The sequence below is a fragment of the Pseudomyrmex gracilis genome, unplaced genomic scaffold, assembly GCF_002006095.1.
Source record: "Pseudomyrmex gracilis isolate BER0280 unplaced genomic scaffold, ASM200609v1 scaffold_17, whole genome shotgun sequence".
NCBI lineage: Eukaryota > Metazoa > Arthropoda > Insecta > Hymenoptera > Formicidae > Pseudomyrmex > Pseudomyrmex gracilis.
In genome coordinates this window covers 308,382-326,024 of record NW_018020601.1, presented here as the reverse complement: position 1 = coordinate 326,024, position 17,643 = coordinate 308,382, and the positions used below count along the sequence as shown (strand labels likewise).

Below are 17,643 nucleotides of genomic sequence, written 5' to 3'. Positions count from 1 at the left end.
GATTTCCTGTCAGTCAAGAATTCTGGTAAAAGTGTAATATAGGCGCGTATTTCGATAAAAAAAACAAATGAATTTTATTTGCCAAAAACATGCAAGTCGTATTTTTTGTGGACAGTGGCACCTGTAATCGAATGCCGGGTAGTCTATTTTTATAAAAAAAAAAAAAAAAAAAAAAAAAAGAAAAACCGATTAAAAATCAGTAAATCTATTTCAGACAGATTTATGTGTAAATAACTAATCCTGCTCGGATCTTCCTATTTGTTCTAAATTTGTATAATAATATCAACAGATCTGTTGACAAACACGTGTGATGTAATCCCGATGATTCCCTCACCCTGTGAATTTTTGAATTTCTAGTTAATCTGTTCATAATTAATCGCTCTTTTGATATAAACAAATGTTTCATCTCGCGTATAATTTTGGAATATTATATTAGGCATGTCTCTCCCCTCTTATTTTGCGTGAGAAATTTTGGAAAGTTAGGTCAGAAGAGAAAGTTCTGACGGCTCTCCCACTAGTGTACATATTTGACTCCCAAGTTTAATTGTCTAGGCATGTAGTTTCTCGGCGTTCTCTCAATTCACACACAAGTTGGTTGTTCCGCATACAATGTTGTAATTTAAAAAAAACATCAGGTATTATTTTTATTCTACATTTAACACACTGTGCGCTTGTCAAACTTCGACTTCGTTTAATTTTTATCGGTTGATTCTTTGTGATACGGTCAAGTGCGACTCGCGACGCGTCGTATTCCAGCTGGTTCCGTGTTGAGTTTAAATTCGACATAAAATTTATTTGACATTTCTGCATTCCTCGAACTTTCGGATTATTTTGCAATAGTGATATTGTATACACGTATTCCAATAGTTTTTGCATCAAGGTTAAAAGGATAGGTCTCTCCAATGACGCAACTGATTGTTTTCTAGTTAATATTTTTGTTTATGATTAAATTGACAGTGTCGTTGGCTGTTTTACTCTGTAATACATGTTTAAGAAACATAAGATAAGATAAACATATCTTGTCTTTGCTTCGCTTGGCTCATAGATAATAAACTTTTGGAGGAAGATACAGTAGAACTTCCCAAAACGTACCAAGCAAACATCACGTGTCAGCACGCCGTGAAAGCATGTCATGTGAACAATATATTGGTACAGTGTTGTTCAGTAACGCCACGCGTTGGTATGCTAGCAAATTGATATCATGACATGTTAAAAATAATGAGGTAAATGACGACAGAGGTCGACACTTTTCAATTTGACGCGCATTCTGTATTACGTTTTGGGATGTTCTACTGTAGATGTTTCACTATACAGAAAAAACTTTGTTTCCACATTTGGCGTATGGACTAACTTGAATCGGTCCTTTGAGCCATATATGCACCAAACCAAACCTTTGTTTCCACATTGTTTGACTTATATATCTGTATTCTTTTATACTTTATATAAATATTTGTTCAGATTACTAATTTCTAATCAGTATAAACATCAAGTCAAGTTTATATTATAACATCTTCAGATTACTTAAACTTAGTAGATGTTAATGATAAAGTTGTATTTTTTTTTCAGAATATATATCAACAGTATTTTTTGAAAAAAGAAGAAAACAATGTCTTTAAATATAACTATATCTCAAATTTTGAGAAAAAGTAATTCCACATTTCTGTCAAACTCTCTCAGAGGTTTCAAAATTCAGAGAACAGTCTGTATCTTCACACAAAATAGATTTCACTTTAGTGAACTTACTCAAGCTGAAACTAAGTCATTAGTGAATCAGAAAACAGATTGGAATAAAACTATGTCAGAAGCAGAGAAGATTGTTGGATATCCAACTTCTTTTTTAAATCTAAGATGGTTATTGAGTGATGAACTTACAAATGTTGCAGTGCACTTGAGAAAATTAATTGGATCAAATCATCCTTTGTTGAAAACAGCTAAGTAAATGTCATCATAAGTAATATTTGCTTATGAATACAGATTTTAGATGTTTTTTTTTTTTGGTTTTTGTTTTTTGAGATTTCAAATGCTTTAATTTAATGGCAAAGAAAGGTGAAAACTGACTAAGTTCTGTTGTAACAGAAATATTATTTATACTGGACGTAATGCACAGGCATTTGGACTAATTGTACTGTTAATCTCTAAGGCTGCTGGACACTTGAATGCAGACCCAGCAGAAGAAGAAAAAATTGCTGGTGTATTAAACAGGTATTATACATAATAATTTGAAACTCTCTTGTTTATATTGTTAAAATATAAAATATATATGATATTACCTTTTAGATTTGTTTACTTATAACAGAGAATATATTACTATTGTTATGATTATACAAAGTAAAGAAATTATACATATATATATAAAATAAACTTTTTAAAAATTATGTTTTAGCCAAAGAGCTTTAGCTGAAGTTACAGAAATGATACGAACTAGCAATTTGATACACAGAGGACTAGTAAATATAAATAAAAATATGTCCTTGGAATCAGAAATGAAAGATGTGCTTTTTGGAAATAAAATAGCATTGTTGTTTGGTGATTACTTGCTTTGCAATAGTTGTGTTCAATTAGCAACTCTTAGAAATCAAGATGTAAGTACAATGTGTAATTGTTAATTTGTTTTGCTCATAGATACTGTATAGAATATCTTTAATGCTGTGTAGAATTCTTTAATTATATTTATAACAAAAAAAAATTTATATTTTTTCAAATTTGGTTTTTATTTTATGCATTGATTAAAGAAACACGTTTTGTTTTGTAGCTTGTGTTCTTAATGTCAACTGCAGTAAGAGATTTATGTCAGGCAGCATTTGTAGCACGCAGAGACTATCAAAATTTTCCTATACCATCAATACCGCCCGAAGATCGTACAGGCTATGCGCTAAAAGAATGGACATTTTTAAATGTTTATGGCGCTGCGTCGTTACTCGGAAAAAGTTGTCAAGGCACATTGAAGCTAGCTGGACATAGCAATGAACTGCAGGAAGAAGGCTACAAGTTTGGCAAACATTTAGCTCTAGCTTGGCAGGTAATATATTTAAGAAGATATATTAAGTTCATACAAATATAAATTTTATAAGACAATAATAATTATAAAAATGTAAAATGTATTGTTTACAGGCTTCCTTGGATTTATCTTTGTGTATTAACAACGACAAAGAAATCTTGTATAATTTATGTGCTGCTCCAATCATGTTTCATATTGAAAATGACCCATCTATTTTAACGGAGCTCAATAAAGGATTAGAATCAGTAGAAAATATCGACTATTTACAGGTATAAATAAGCAATGGAATTTATATACGATTAAATTAGTTTTTAGACTTCTGTTTTATACAGTAACAATATGTGTGTAATTAATAATTTTGTACATATAGATACTCGAAATTATTCAAGCTGGTCCAGGCATTGCATTGACCAAAGAGCTCATAAAGGAACACTCACAAAAAGCGATGGATGTATTAAACGTGTTTGCGGAAAATGATGCTAGAAAAGCTTTATCTAATATTATTATTGCAATAGGTGATTTTTAATTAAAAATTATTGTTTTGTATTGGGAAAACGACAAAAGGATGAATTGGAATGGTATGTCTTCTATTTTTTCATCTTGAGATTCGCACTTTATTAGAGAGATACAAGCTAAGGATAAGAATAATTCACAAATATAATAATAATTCAATTTCATACGATATTGTTTGCTGTCTAAGCAATTGAAGTAAACACGTAAACAAATGTTTATCAAAGATTTTACATAGTCTGCGTTCCGATATTGACAGCTAGTACTAAGCATCTATACTTTATGTCACATGTTTTATAGATTTTTTGTACTAAAGGTGAATATCAGGACGAACGTCAGTCACAGTCTTAACAGTTTTGTGTATGATAGTTATATATATATATATAGTAACAACAAAGTTATAAAAAACTAATTTAAATTTAAAAAACTAATAGAGAATTTTTCTTGTAAAAGCAAAATCTAATTTTTTATGTGAAAGAATATATAAAACTGCTATATAAATATAGAATATATAAAAATCTTGATGTAAATATCTTTTTCACAAACTATTAAATTATTTTTATACAAAAATTATATGTATATTCCTGCTCAAGTAAATATGTAACATGTAATTGTATATATATATACATATATATATTCATATATCTATAATAATTTATATAAATAATTCATATGTAACTAATTTATATAGTGTTTTATATACTTTTACTATTTATATATTATTTATATACTACTAAGAATACATTTGTAACACATTGTAAATTTATATGTCGTACACTGATATTTATTAAATTATTTTTACAGACACTGTCATTTAAATACATTTACCAAATCACTGCCTTATATCGTAAGTTCTTATATTATTTGTTTGCGAATTATTTAATAATCAAAATTTGAAAAAATAATCAGAAAAATATACATGCCATATAGTATATTTATTTATATTTGATTTAATAGAAAATTTGCGATTAGTAGCAAATATACTTAAAAAGTACTCGTATAAATGGCTTTTTTTATCCATTAATCGCTCATTCTATCCTATATAAAAAAAATCCATGTGTTTCGCGAAGTGCGCGTTTTGGATCCGAATGTATCGCATCTATTGTTGCCTCTTTTCCGTTGCTGATTGGTTGGTTGGTTGATCGAGTCGAATCGAATCGGTAAGATCGAGAGAATAAATAATGAAAAGCGATTTTGAGACAGGTTGTCGTATATATAGAGAAAATTAAAAACGTAACTAAAGTCACGTGACAGGAAAGAGTAGAAAAACAACTCGTGAAAATAACGTGACTGTAATTTATATTATATATAACATTAAATAATATATATTATACATATAATTTATTATATATTTATAATATTATACTTTATATTGTATTATATGTATTATATACATACTACAGTAATGTCACTGACCTCCGCCGCGCGACTTTGGCGGGGTCATTGACCTCGGCCGCGCGGCCTTGGCGGGGTCACTGACCTCGGCCGTGCGGCCTTGGCGGGGTCACTGACCTCGGCCGCGCGGCCTTGACGGGGTCATTGACCTCGGCCGCGCGGCCTTGGTGGGGAGGAGGGTCACTGACCTGGGCCGCGCGGCCTTGGCGGGGTCACTGACCTCGGCCGTGCGGCCTTGGCGGGGTCACTGACCTCGGCCGCGCTACCTTGGTCATGTCATACTGTCGTACGTGTACTAGCTGTCATCGCGGTGACACGTTGTGTCTACTGACGGAATATGTTAAAATAAAAATAATAGCGTGCGCGTAGCGCGCGTCTGTGATGTGCTAGTATCACAAACTTCGTGTTTCAAAATTCACTTCCAGTATTAAAAGTCTATACATAGTTTACATTAAGATTGTTTTACGTTAGCGTCGCAAGACGCAAACGCAGTTAACTGGTTTTGGCGGAATTGACCAATCACACTGATTTGTCATGTACTTGAATGTATACTTGCGTTTGCATAATCTTGTGCTTAATGTAAAACAGGCTTTATACATTTTCGATGTGTACAAATTTTTGGTCAATAATTTCTGGTGTCGGGAAGTTTTTCTGAGGTTAAGTTCTCAGGAATAGTGTCAGTTTTAAAGGGTTTTTACGTTAAACTCTTATATTATTTTAAAAGCAATATATGGGAAATATAATAAAAGATATATATATATATATAAGTGAATTATATATTTAACAAAAATAATACATCCCAATATTTATATCGCGAACACGAACAAAATAAAAACAATGCCTGAAATAATCGAATTACGTCCCAATAAACATTTGATGAATTCCTCTTTTGAAAAGTATCAATTTTCCAACGATATTGTTTCTATCATTTCTGAAATCAAGCTAAGAAATCGTAAGTTTAGTTCACATTTAATAAAGTTTCGTAGTAATTTTTAGTTCAAGTATCATTGTAATTCTTAATTCTTAAACAAATGGTATAGCTGTATATATGTTTTAGTAAAAAAAAATAGATTTTATTTATTTCATTCACACATTTCAGATGTATATAGATTAGAGCCGAATCAAAATCAAGAATCTTGGCTTGAAGCTAGACTTTTTGCATTTCATAATCATTTATTTAAAAATCCTTATGACACATCATGTTGGTTTATTGATGAGAAGCTGACTGTTTGGTGTTTGGATAAAGATGGTTCATTAAGTGAAATGCATAAACTAAACACAACAGATGCTGACTTGTTAAAAATATACAACCCATCAATTGCATTTACTTCCAATAATATTATGGCTATTTTTGATGGTGGTAAAACATTGGACCTTCTAACAATGGATACCAAGCACAATATGAAGGTCTTCACACTGAATTCTATAGAACCTGGAGTTATTATGAATGTGCAATATGTAGAAGAAAATTCAAAAGTTATTATAACCATGTGTAGTATTGTTGCAGATAATGACCAAAAGAAATATACACAGCTTGCGGTGCTGTCTTATGCTTTGCAATATTCAGAAAATGAAATAACAGAAATTTCTTTTATAGACAAACAGATATCAAAAGTATGTGGCACTGTAGATTATGTTTGTGTGGAAGAAAATGGTAACTATTTGCATGCTATTTGTCAAGATAACATCGATTTTGAAAAGAAAAATTCACAAGATTTCAAAGTGGAACAACCGAGTTTTGATACTCAAATAAAGATTCCAAAATATTATTGGTCTCAAGATGAAGATACGCTAACTGTTTGGGTTAAAGTACCGAAACAACACAGCAATAAACAACCTAAAATAAATGTCAAGCCTTTAGAACTGTCTGTTGTGATAGATAATGAAGTATTGATTCAAGGAGAATGTCAGCATAGATTGGAGGAAAACATGGCAACCTGGAGGCAGAAAGAGGATACATTACAAATTGATCTGAGTAAATATGAAAATGGTTTAATGTGGAGTGAATTGATCAAGAATGATACGGGAGGTGAATGTTTACCCAATGAAACTCTTGCTGCAGAAATTCATGAAAGGTATTTTTTTGTTTAAATTGTGTAATTCTTATTTTTCTACAATTTAGTTTAGTGTTTAGATCGTGTAATTATTCACAAGTATTATTGAAATTAATATTATTTATGTATATATATATATATACACATTTACATACACATATCACCTGCTAAGTTCTTTATTCAAAATAAAAATATGGTTGTGTAAATAGTTGTATATAAAAATATACAATATCAATGTTTAGACTAGCACACTTGTGTTCGAATCAGCAAAACGATGTCAGAGAAGGTCAACCTTGTGTGGGATTCAATGCTGAACAATTAGAAGAATGCGATCTTGAGGGAAAAGACAACTTTTTACAAAGAATTGATCTTCTGAAACAAACAACCACACATCTAGCTAGATTGGGAAGCAATAATCACATGTTGTTCACGTATAAAAGAAAACGTGGACAAGCAGTATGTCTGAGACATGATCACGATGCTTGTGTTTGGGCAATAGATACTGTGGATGATGAAAATCAATGGGACGTAAGACATGCTTACAGCTTTCCCGGATTCGGCTACGTCGAAGCGAGCAAAACCAATAAAAAGTTTTGCGTTTCTCCGTCTGGTAAGATATTAAAAAAATATTTTGCTCGCCAAAAAAGAAAATAATTATTAAGAAAAGAATACATATGCTCGTTTCACTTTGTAGATGGTTCGTACATAGCTATAGTGGAACATACAAGGCATATATTTCTTTATGATAAACCTGATGTCGGAGAACAGATTGCAAAACAAAGGATTGTAGACTTGAATTGTGAAACTGCCATTATGGGAGTCGTTGCTACGAATAAATATTTAATTATAATTACCAAAGATAAATTATATCGTTTGCAAATCAACACATGATGATTTTACTGCTTGTAATTATTGTCCAATAAACTCTTCGCAAACTTTTTAAATTATGTACATATACATTTATAAAAAAGTGATGATAATCGCACATACATTTATCGAATATATATATATATATATATATTATAAGGTAAGGAGAACGCATTATAAAAAATTTTGCATATGATTTACTCCTATTTTTTATGCAAATTTATATTTTGTCATAAAGTCCGTCTTTGTTTATTTAAAAAAAAACCCAATATCTTAGGCGACGGAGGCGCTGTTAATCTCGATTACACGGCGAAACGTTGTGAGAATAGAAAAAGTAAGAAAACTTTGATTTTCATGTGTTATGTAGTTAAAATGGAGAATAATTTTAAAATCTTAAAAATAAACTCGCAGTTAGGTTCTTATTTCATTTCTAAAACAACTTCAAATAATAAATAAATTTATTTTATTTCAGAACTTTTCCTAACTTGGATACGAAAAATTTTTGCACAAATTTCTGAAAAAGTTTCAAGAAAGAAGTGAACCAAGACTTTTAACAATTTGTTAAATGGCTTTACTCACTCTATTGAGTTCACTGACAATGAAAAATAATTTTTCATATCCAATATTTGATACAGTAGCGAGAAGTAGCTTGCACAAATTCTGTAAAAAGATAAAAATTTTGTTTTAACATTACTCATGTACTATGTACCTTTATATACGTAATGTATGAGAAATGACAGCAAACTGATTCACTTGCGGGAACCAATTGGAACACCGATTGATATATGCTATATCAAAAGAGCACACTGTATATATGCGACTATCTCATCACACTCCCTTTCCTCGTACCATAAACAAAGATATTATATTCGACGTGTAGCCTATGCAACTTTCCATTATGTGCGATCGCGACTAGAGGAATATTATTGTAGGAAAAAAACAACAACAACTTTTCTTAAGTTCATAACTGTACAGAAGAACTGTCAGAATCTCGTCACAAAAATTATTTAACCTAACAAACATGGTGAGTGATACTTTATTGAATATTTTTTTTTTTGGTTTTAATAGTTTTGTTAGAGAAATGTGACGGTGATTAATTGTCAACATAAAGAAATATGAAGTGCCACTTATCTCTATCAGATATTTTTTATTAATTTGGATATAAATATCTGTCACAAAACAGATTAAAATTATTTATTACATTTTTTTAAACGTGTGATTAATGTTGTGATTTTAATTGAGCAATTTGTTGAGGATTATTATTTATTATATTTATTAAAATTCTTTTTTTTTTTGCTCTGTAGCTGTAAGTATATCTGATATATGTATTGTATATTTAGTCTTTCCTATCTTTCTGCTTTCTATGTATCTTTCCTATGTTAAATCCCAAATATTTATATTTCTCTTTGTTGAAAGTTAGAGTTCAGTGTGAAATAATGTACATACACCTGTTTCTGTTTTTATAATAATATTCCTTTATTGTTATTGTAGGATGATGATGAACATTATCAAAGTGGTTATGATGATCATTATCAAAGTGGTTCTTTCCCAAAAGATTTTGGTTATGCACCATTTGATGGAGAAACGGAAGGATCTATGGATCCATTAGCTGGAGAACAGAAGCCTAGAATACTTCTAATGGGTCTTAGACGGTAGAGTTATAATTTGATATTCAACAAATTTGTTTTTCATTAAAATACTTTTTTTTATATAATTTATATAATTTAATATCTATATTTTCTTCTGTAGCAGTGGCAAATCTTCAATACAGAAAGTGGTTTTCCATAAGATGTCACCAAACGAGACTCTATTTTTAGAAAGTACAAACAAAATAATTAAAGATGACATTAGTAACTCGAGCTTTGTGCAATTTCAAATATGGGACTTTCCTGGTCAAATTGATTTCTTTGACCCCACTTTTGACAGTGATATGATATTTGGTGGTTGTGGAGCATTGGTTTTTGTGATAGATGCGCAGGATGATTACATGGAAGCGCTTAATAAGCTTCATGTAACAGTTACGAAAGCTTATAAAGTTAATCAGGCAATTAAATTTGAAGTTTTTATTCATAAGGTGGATGGACTGTCGGATGACTGTAAAATGGAAACACAGAGAGATATACATACAAGAGCCAATGATGACTTAGCTGACTCTGGTAAATTTAAAAGACAGTTCTGTGTTGTAATATAGTTATGAAAAAAATCCAGCATTCTCATATCTATCTTTTTTTTCAGGATGTGATCAAATACACTTGAGTTTTCATTTGACCTCAATATATGATCACAGTATATTCGAAGCATTTAGTAAAGTGGTACAGAAGCTGATACCACAGTTGCCTACTTTAGAAAATTTACTCAATATACTCATATCGGTAAAAAAACTTATTTTTGCTACACAATTAAATATTTTGTAAGAACGCGCTAACATACAAAGAAATGTTCTTCTCTTACAATGGATTTACTTAATGACAATAAACATTCTAGTGTTTTAAAGAATGTAATTACATCCACAGAACTCCGGGATTGAGAAAGCATTTTTATTCGATGTTGTCTCAAAAATCTATATTGCGACTGACAGCTCGCCTGTCGATATGCAGAGTTATGAACTATGTTGTGATATGATCGATGTTGTTATTGATGTTTCCTGCATATATGGGTATAAAAATTTATATTTTAATTGTATACACGTGTGTGTAACTTTGCAGTTTGCTTGCAACTGCATTCTTTTTACGCTTAAAACTTGTTTCAGATTGAGAGAAGATTTGGAAGCTGCCGCGTTCGACAACCAAAGTTCCAGTTTAATCAAATTAAATAATGGCACAATCTTGTATTTGCGTGAAGTGAACAAGTTTTTAGCATTGGTCTGCATCTTACGAGAGGATAACTTCGATAGACAAGGTAAACGTATAAAGTTTGATCTTATTTCTTCAAAGAGAACAAAGCTCTCACATGACATGTAATAATATCACATAAATCGTTTCTTTTTTTTTTATTTACAGGAGTGATTGACTATAACTTTCTTTGTTTTCGCAAGGCAATACAGCAAGTATTTGAAGTAAGAAACAAAGCATTAGCCGCGACAAGTGCGAACAATCATTCATCATCTCCCGTTAGCACAAATGAAACACCGAACAACGCGACAGTCTCGCAGAGTGGAACTATTGGACAAAACGGTACCGTCGTAATTGCGCAGAGTTAATTCTTACAGTTATATATAGTATGTGTCATAATTATAATACAAGATTTATTCTTAATTGTACTATTACTTGAAATTTCTTATTATTATTTGAAATTTCTTTTTTTTTTTTTTTATCTATAAATATGTTTCTCCGATACACACATTTACACTATTACTTTTTTGTAATATATATTATTAAATGCGCGAAAAAAAAATATTTTTCATACCAAGAATAGTAATTTAATAAGTTATCGTAACGTGTTACGTGTGGCGACGCATTACGCAAAATTGTAACTCTATATTTTTATCGAATCTTAAATTGCTCATGTAATGAAAAGTTTTATAATTAATACTTTTTGTTAAATAGAAAATGTAAATATACTGTATGTTACACCAATTATCGCTTTCCGTGTATATATATCTCACAATGGAAGAGATAATATATATATATATATATATATGTGTATATTACTATTTGTATATCTTATATATTGTTTTTCAATAATATCACATACATTCTACTTTATTCTTCAGAGGTACACTGTGTGTAATTTATTACCGAATTTGTTAAATATTTTTATACTGTAATTTGTTTTTATATTCGTGATGTTTAACTTACTACTTTGTGAAATCGGCGACGCGCTTTATCTCATTGTGCAAAACGTAAGGTGATGAACTGAGAATTAATTGTTCCTTGTATTTATGCCAACGAATGTAGGAAAAGGTTTGTTCATATTCGTTTAGAGAAATTTCAAGGGGCAACAATGATCCTGAACTAAAACCAGTTGTACAATTCACTTTATATATACACGCGAATATACACAATATACGTGAGTCATATAAGCTTTTACCTCGTTTGCCAAGACTTTCCAGAAATTAATCTTGGAATCGACAAGGGGATACCTGACGGTGGTAAACTCTGATGTGCAATTTCGGTCAATAAGTTTCGACTAAGATCAGTGACGAATTTAACGAATTTATCATTGTCTTCCAACAGTTTATTATTACTTCTAGATATAAAACTTGGCATCAACTTATCTAGAAGGGAATGGATGGAAGAGATAGGATATTAGGAGTTAAAACATTGGATATGGATTTTACGTCACGTGATTTAAAAAAGTGAGTCAGATACGTGTGCTTGACTCTTTTATTCGAAAAATTAACATATTTGCGCTGCATGTACAAAAATTGATTTTAAATACATTACAAAAATATACATACATATAAATATTAAAGATTTTTATGTATGTAAAAACTCGCATCTAAATAATTAATTAGTACAAAAACTTATAATTAATAGATATTAATCATGAGAAAAAAAAATATATATATATATATATATATATATATACTGATCTCTAAAACAAAGCTCTAACACTGAATGTATGAAATTCTAATATAAAGCAATATATATATATATAAAAACTTGGCACACAAATAAAATAAAATTGAGTATCGTTAATTCTAAATGAGAGGATCACACCAGTAATACTGTTAAATCTGTGCATGAATAAACATTCTAGTAATATCAAATTTAAGCACACGGCAAACCGCAGTTAAACGCTGAACTTAAGCCAGTCACTGTAAATAAAGCAATGAAAAGACCATTATCAAGAGTGATATTGTTAATTATCATGCAATGATTCATTCTTTGACATGACAGTAGTTAGTAAACTATTAATATGTTTCGAGAAATATATATATTTAATGCACACGTATATTAAATCTAGGATTGAAAGATTATCAATAAAAATATATATGTATATATTATAATGAATTAAAATATGTCTCATTGTTATATTATTTAAGAAGATAATCAAACATTACATTATTTCCTGTTTTTAAATTTTAACGGACACTGTTTAATTGTTTTTCATCATTGTTCTGTTTCTCATTAATAATCGTAAATTGTGGACAATTGTGTTGAATTATATTGAGTATTGCTAGTAAATTCTGAAACTTACAATAATCCGCGTCCTTATGTTGTACTGCATTGTGTAAAGCTAAAGCAAGATACGTATGATATTTAATGTAACTCTGCTCCATTATATCCAATTCTGCGGTAGCCAATAATAATTTTTTTCGTGACCATCTATCTCGTATGTGAGTACACATTTCGATCATCTGAAACATATAAATGTAAATTTTCTAGTCATCTAATATTCTTTTCTTGTTTAATTGCTTTACGTATCCACGTACATTATTTATGGTCGCCATCAAGTCCTCGAACTCTTCTGTTAATAAACAGTGTTCGTGCACTTTGTTCAAGTACTCATTGTGCACTGTAAAATACGGAATTTGTTAAAATTTACTGGAACTGTTTTATTTAACACATCTTTTTTTTTTTTTTAAACTTGATATTTTATAATCGCACACGAGCGGCCATAATTCCACTCTGATTAAGATAAATTGTCATAAATTGTTATATCACCTGATATAATTGTATCAAGACTATCCGCTTGAGCTAAGACTTGTTCCAATATAAAACCTAGACTCTGTAATACTTGACCAGATAAGTACGTGTGTATAGATCCTATTGCATGTAGCAACCAAAACCGTATGCTTTCGAGGCGTCTTATATAAAACTGTTCCACTGTGTCTTTTATACAAAACGATCTAGGACCTTCCAAATCTGGAGGAAAACAATAACGCAATAATATTTTATAGATATATCTCAAGAGAAAAAAGAAATTATATATGAATTATATATGAATAAAATTATATAAAATTTTAATTTACCGCAAAATCTCAAGTTATTTAACGTCCATAAAGCCCACTTTAGTTTCAACTGAAATCTAAAAATTTCATTGTATTTTTCCAGAACTTTCTTTGTTAACATTATGCTTATGGGCCATTCTACTGTGTAATGCAATGTTATACTATTCACAGCTTGCGACAATTGACGAGTAGTGACGATGTTTTGAACAGTGATGGACCAGCGTGAACTTATATCTGGCCAATATTGAGAAAACACTTCTTCAAGAATACAGGACAGGAAATATGAATTAGCCCACATTTGATTATTTTCGATCTAGAATAATAACGTACTGGTTTATACACAACAAAACTGTGTTTGTTGTTAAAACAATATGTTATATATCAATTATTGTGCTTGCAAATATAAAATTTCGATTTTGTTTATTTACCTCGTAAAACAAAATTTGATAAAATTTATTCATAACATGTCCAGCTTCCATCATATAAACAGATCTCAAAAGCTTCAGATGTGTTTGCAACTTGTATTCCTCGACCATGATATTTTTTACTAACTTGCTAGCGCTACTGTAACGTAAACTTAAAATTTCAGATAAGGTATTTTTCAAAATGTTTTGCAACGGCAAGATGTACTTCATTTCTTGAAGTCTAAAAGAAAATACATGTATTTTAAAGAGTTGTATGTAAGTTATTTCCAATTGTTTATATTTTGTGTGAATAAGTTTTGTACTTTTTGTACAAGTCATGCATTCGATTTCGCTTTGTCGTGGAATTGGTGGCGTTATTATACATAGGAGCATCCATCGTATCGTTCGTATATAATTCAAGTGGCAGGTAATCTTCCATAGCTTTCATGAGAAACGGATTGTGCAAGGTAAATAATTGTTGTATTATATTTTTTTCAACTTCGTCATCATATTCTTGTAATGTTATTTGATCATGTATTATTATTTGCAACTCAGATGTATCTGTTTCTTCTGACGGATTATACTTAGATATTTCTGACAGTAATTTATTGTGCAGTTCGGTATTTAACGATATCCTGACGTCTAAAAGTCATAAGAGAAATGTGTATATATAAGTTTATATAACATAAAAAAGAATAATGTACATAGATATTTGTTATAAAAAGACATTATTACCGTCTATTTCCGTTTTCCATATATCAATCATTCGATCTAAAGAAACAAGCAAGTCGATACTGTGACCTATGTGTTGCACTTTTTGCAATAAGAATTGCATAATTGGATCAGTCAAGCAAACATCATCATCAGACGAACGAACTATAAATTTTTTATTTTGTTCAGTATTTTCCACAAAAGCATCGTCTGAAACTCTGTTTAATACATATTATTAGTCTGCGATGTTATCAAATATATGCAAATTTTAATATTAATTTTAAATTTTTTACACTTGTGTACGTTTATAATTTACCTTACTATTATAAACTCATCTCTCCAATCTTCTAATCTTCCTTCGCTTAGCCACGTATCAATTATATTAAGATAAACAGTAAGACTACACAGGTACAAGTTTGTACAGATATTAGTTCTTTCTAGACTATGAGAATTCTGCATTTCGTAATATAACGACGATAACAGTCGGGATGCGCACTTCCAATTAGAAATAACTTTCCAATCCATTACAACTTTCTTATGTATATTATAAAGTAGTTTTATAGTAATAATATATGGTCTTAAACTATCTGATAAAGACAGGAAGGTATTGCAGGTCTCTGCGAAATAGAAGCAACACTTAGCAATGAGATTTAGCAAAAAAAAAAAAAAAGAAAAACGCAGCTCACCTTGTTCCATTATATTCTTTTCTAGTTTAATCACTTCATTCTTAATTTCGTACAAGTGGCGTTTAAGAGCAGCATTGTACGCTTCATAGGTCAGAGGAGGAGTTCGGAGTTCTGATTCGTGATAACAAGCAGATTGCAAATCAGTTCCAAATCTTTCGATCTCGTTTATCATCGAGAAACATTCGCAGAATGGTGATAGAATACTTTGAAAAGCAGTCTGGAAAAATAACATTCAAATAGAAAAACATCTGAGACATAATTTTGTACAAGAGAGACAGATAAAGTTACATACAGTTGTCAAACTAGGTATAGATATGTCGGAACGTATTGAAAATTTCGATTCGCTCTCCTGTTGAAACACTACCATTGTTGCTTGAACATAAAACATCCATAACAATTCTCTGCATACTTGATACTCACTGAGAGTAGCCACTCTGTGGCTAAAATCTGACGAGCTTATTTTGTGCCTACAAAAGCATACGTTTGTTTAATATCGTGTCTTATATCAAACAATTTAATTTTTAAAAAAAGATATTACCAAATATCGCAAATACTGGCATCGCAAGATGGTTTGACAACTGGATACTTTTGATATTGTAGATTATTCCACCAATCATTTTGAACATTTAAAGAAAGCCACTTTGTAGATTCGAGATTCTGCGCCAATGCTAGAGAGAATTTATCCGCCGTATTGTCATGACTTTCTGAAAGTTGCGCTACATCCAAATGTGAAGTGGGTTTTTGCGATGGTGAAGAAACATCATTTTCATCAATTCCCTCTTCTTCTGTTGCATCAGACCATTCCTATAAACACAAAAAAGTTTAAAACATCCTTAGTTTTCTTGAATGTTAAGTTTGTGAGATATATAATCCTTCACGCAAATATTTACACTTTCACTATTATCACTTTTATAATCACAGAAAAAATTCTCCTGGCCCTCTCTCAAATATTGCGCCCAGTCTATCTCTTCTGTAATGCTGTCTTCATTTCCAGCAGCTCCATTAAAACTGTATTCTCCACAGGTGAGTTGCAAACTATCTAGATTTGACTTGTGAGTTTCAGTGGACAGATCTAACAGGAGTGTTAACAAATACCACTGCAAGTCGTACTGTGGATGTTGCTCAAAGTCAAAACTTGACAGAAAGGTGTCGACTAGTTCCTGAAATTTTTTAGCTAATTCATACTTTCCATGAATTGTAAATTTGGTGACCAGTGCGTTTATAGCTTCTTTAGTTGCATGACTGTCAATAGAAAGATAGCGATGATGTTTGATATTCGTCGAGCAAACTCGCTCGCATACCCGAAACCCTTCTTCATCCTCCTAAAAAAAAAAAAAAAAAAAAAAAAACAACACAAGACTGTGTGTTTAATAGAATTCCATGTCTGTTGTTACATGCCAAACATTTTAACCTATTTCAATATTTACCTCAAATGATGTGATTGCTGTTATAAGTTGTTTCAAGTCATTATGAATGTCATTTAACACTCGTGTGCTCATTTTTATTTTGCATTTGACATCCAGCAAATGTAATACTGGAAAAATACAAAATAGATTAAAAATTGTACAGCAGAGTAATCAATTATATAGTGATTGTGAGACTAAGCGTAACTTTTACTCTCCAAAATATAATATACGTTAATTTTTATAATATATATTTTATATATTAATATAGTTTTTTAATGAGAAAAATAATACAAAAAAGAAAATATAAAAAAGATATAAAGAAAATATAAAGAAGATATCTTTTTGACAGAAATCCGAGTGTGATTAACACAAATATAATATATTATTGCCATTAAACGTTTTGTTCGTTACCTGAATTGTAGAAAAATTTACATTTGTTTTGACACTTGACATTTACATTGACCTTGTTCAGCAGACTGAGCAGATCAGTGAGCGCTTAGTGATTCTTCAATATGATTGGTTTCTTAGATCCATTGAAGATCTAAAGGCAAAATTCAATCATATTAAAGAATCACCAAGCGATCACTGATCTGCTCAGTCTGCTGAACGTGGACCATTGTCAATTCGAGCATTTCGAATTACAATCGCTAAAAACTGCGCGTAACTTTTTGTTTGCGCACATTTTCAAATTATTGCTGAAGAAGTCGCCATATGCG

At 30.6% G+C, this 17,643-nt stretch overlaps 4 protein-coding genes across 7 annotated transcripts; 3 read left to right on the top strand and 1 right to left on the bottom strand.

Annotated features, from left to right (window-relative positions):
* Positions 1 to 259: 259 nt before the first annotated feature.
* Positions 260 to 4,411, top strand: LOC109864102 (decaprenyl-diphosphate synthase subunit 2). Of its 2 annotated transcripts, XR_002251405.1 has the most exons (8): positions 260 to 635; positions 1,567 to 1,935; positions 2,077 to 2,202; positions 2,384 to 2,582; positions 2,753 to 3,019; positions 3,112 to 3,267; positions 3,369 to 3,576; positions 4,313 to 4,411. XR_002251405.1 is itself a non-coding variant. In XM_020445008.1 (7 exons), exons 2-7 carry the CDS (start codon positions 1,607 to 1,609, stop codon positions 3,522 to 3,524), a joined length of 1,233 nt encoding a protein of 410 aa, XP_020300597.1. In that variant the 5' UTR covers positions 262 to 635; positions 1,567 to 1,606; the 3' UTR covers positions 3,525 to 3,946. The 2 variants fall into 2 exon arrangements, 1 of the variants encoding a protein (XP_020300597.1); XM_020445008.1 differs by lacking the exon at positions 4,313 to 4,411 and having other exon boundaries at positions 262 to 635; positions 3,369 to 3,946.
* Positions 4,412 to 5,402: 991 nt separating this feature from the next.
* On the top strand, positions 5,403 to 7,899 carry LOC109864110 (nudC domain-containing protein 1). The gene is made up of 4 exons (XM_020445022.1): positions 5,403 to 5,855; positions 6,003 to 6,978; positions 7,200 to 7,567; positions 7,652 to 7,899. The coding sequence occupies exons 1-4, from the start codon at positions 5,741 to 5,743 to the stop codon at positions 7,846 to 7,848; spliced, it is 1,656 nt and encodes a 551-aa protein (XP_020300611.1). The 5' UTR covers positions 5,403 to 5,740; the 3' UTR covers positions 7,849 to 7,899.
* Positions 7,900 to 8,617: 718 nt separating this feature from the next.
* Positions 8,618 to 11,399, top strand: LOC109864139 (ras-related GTP-binding protein C). 3 transcript variants are annotated; one of them, XM_020445067.1, is made up of 7 exons: positions 8,618 to 8,848; positions 9,316 to 9,476; positions 9,574 to 9,980; positions 10,060 to 10,196; positions 10,338 to 10,480; positions 10,574 to 10,722; positions 10,824 to 11,399. In XM_020445067.1, exons 1-7 carry the CDS (start codon positions 8,846 to 8,848, stop codon positions 11,021 to 11,023), a joined length of 1,200 nt encoding a protein of 399 aa, XP_020300656.1. In that variant the 5' UTR covers positions 8,618 to 8,845; the 3' UTR covers positions 11,024 to 11,399. The 3 variants fall into 3 exon arrangements, with proteins under 3 accessions (XP_020300656.1, XP_020300658.1, XP_020300657.1); XM_020445069.1 differs by having other exon boundaries at positions 10,859 to 10,971; XM_020445068.1 differs by lacking the exon at positions 8,618 to 8,848 and adding an exon at positions 8,942 to 9,037.
* A 1,386-nt stretch (positions 11,400 to 12,785) lies between these two features.
* LOC109864140 (gamma-tubulin complex component 5) lies at positions 12,786 to 17,618 on the bottom strand. Its single transcript, XM_020445070.1, has 14 exons — positions 17,339 to 17,618; positions 16,949 to 17,055; positions 16,412 to 16,843; positions 16,060 to 16,325; positions 15,814 to 15,988; positions 15,522 to 15,738; positions 15,152 to 15,452; positions 14,860 to 15,053; positions 14,448 to 14,766; positions 14,149 to 14,365; positions 13,742 to 14,033; positions 13,434 to 13,634; positions 13,202 to 13,284; positions 12,786 to 13,126 (listed from the first exon to the last, which is right to left on the bottom strand). The coding sequence occupies exons 2-14, from the start codon at positions 17,018 to 17,020 to the stop codon at positions 12,851 to 12,853; spliced, it is 3,045 nt and encodes a 1,014-aa protein (XP_020300659.1). The 5' UTR covers positions 17,021 to 17,055; positions 17,339 to 17,618; the 3' UTR covers positions 12,786 to 12,850.
* Between the last annotated feature and the right edge of the window lie 25 nt (positions 17,619 to 17,643).

Bases quoted from the DNA above. Each gene is read 5' to 3' on its own strand.
- LOC109864102 (XM_020445008.1), top strand. From the start codon at position 1,607: ATGTCTTTAAATATAACTATATCTCAAATTTTGAGAAAAAGTAATTCC. The intron at 2,203-2,383 runs GTATTATACATA...ATTATGTTTTAG, and splicing joins ATTGCTGGTGTATTAAACAG to CCAAAGAGCTTTAGCTGAAG. The intron at 3,268-3,368 runs GTATAAATAAGC...TTGTACATATAG, and splicing joins AAAATATCGACTATTTACAG to ATACTCGAAATTATTCAAGC.
- LOC109864110 (XM_020445022.1), top strand. From the start codon at position 5,741: ATGCCTGAAATAATCGAATTACGTCCCAATAAACATTTGATGAATTCC. The intron at 5,856-6,002 runs GTAAGTTTAGTT...CACACATTTCAG, and splicing joins TGAAATCAAGCTAAGAAATC to ATGTATATAGATTAGAGCCG. The intron at 7,568-7,651 runs GTAAGATATTAA...TTCACTTTGTAG, and splicing joins GTTTTGCGTTTCTCCGTCTG to ATGGTTCGTACATAGCTATA.
- LOC109864139 (XM_020445067.1), top strand. The intron at 9,981-10,059 runs GTAAATTTAAAA...CTTTTTTTTCAG, and splicing joins TGATGACTTAGCTGACTCTG to GATGTGATCAAATACACTTG. The intron at 10,197-10,337 runs GTAAAAAAACTT...TTACATCCACAG, and splicing joins TACTCAATATACTCATATCG to AACTCCGGGATTGAGAAAGC.
- LOC109864140 (XM_020445070.1), bottom strand. From the start codon at position 17,020: ATGAGCACACGAGTGTTAAATGACATTCATAATGACTTGAAACAACTT. The intron at 15,739-15,813 runs GTATGTAACTTT...TTATTTTTCCAG, and splicing joins CTATACCTAGTTTGACAACT to ACTGCTTTTCAAAGTATTCT. The intron at 13,127-13,201 runs GTACGTGGATAC...TATATGTTTCAG, and splicing joins TGATGGCGACCATAAATAAT to ATGATCGAAATGTGTACTCA.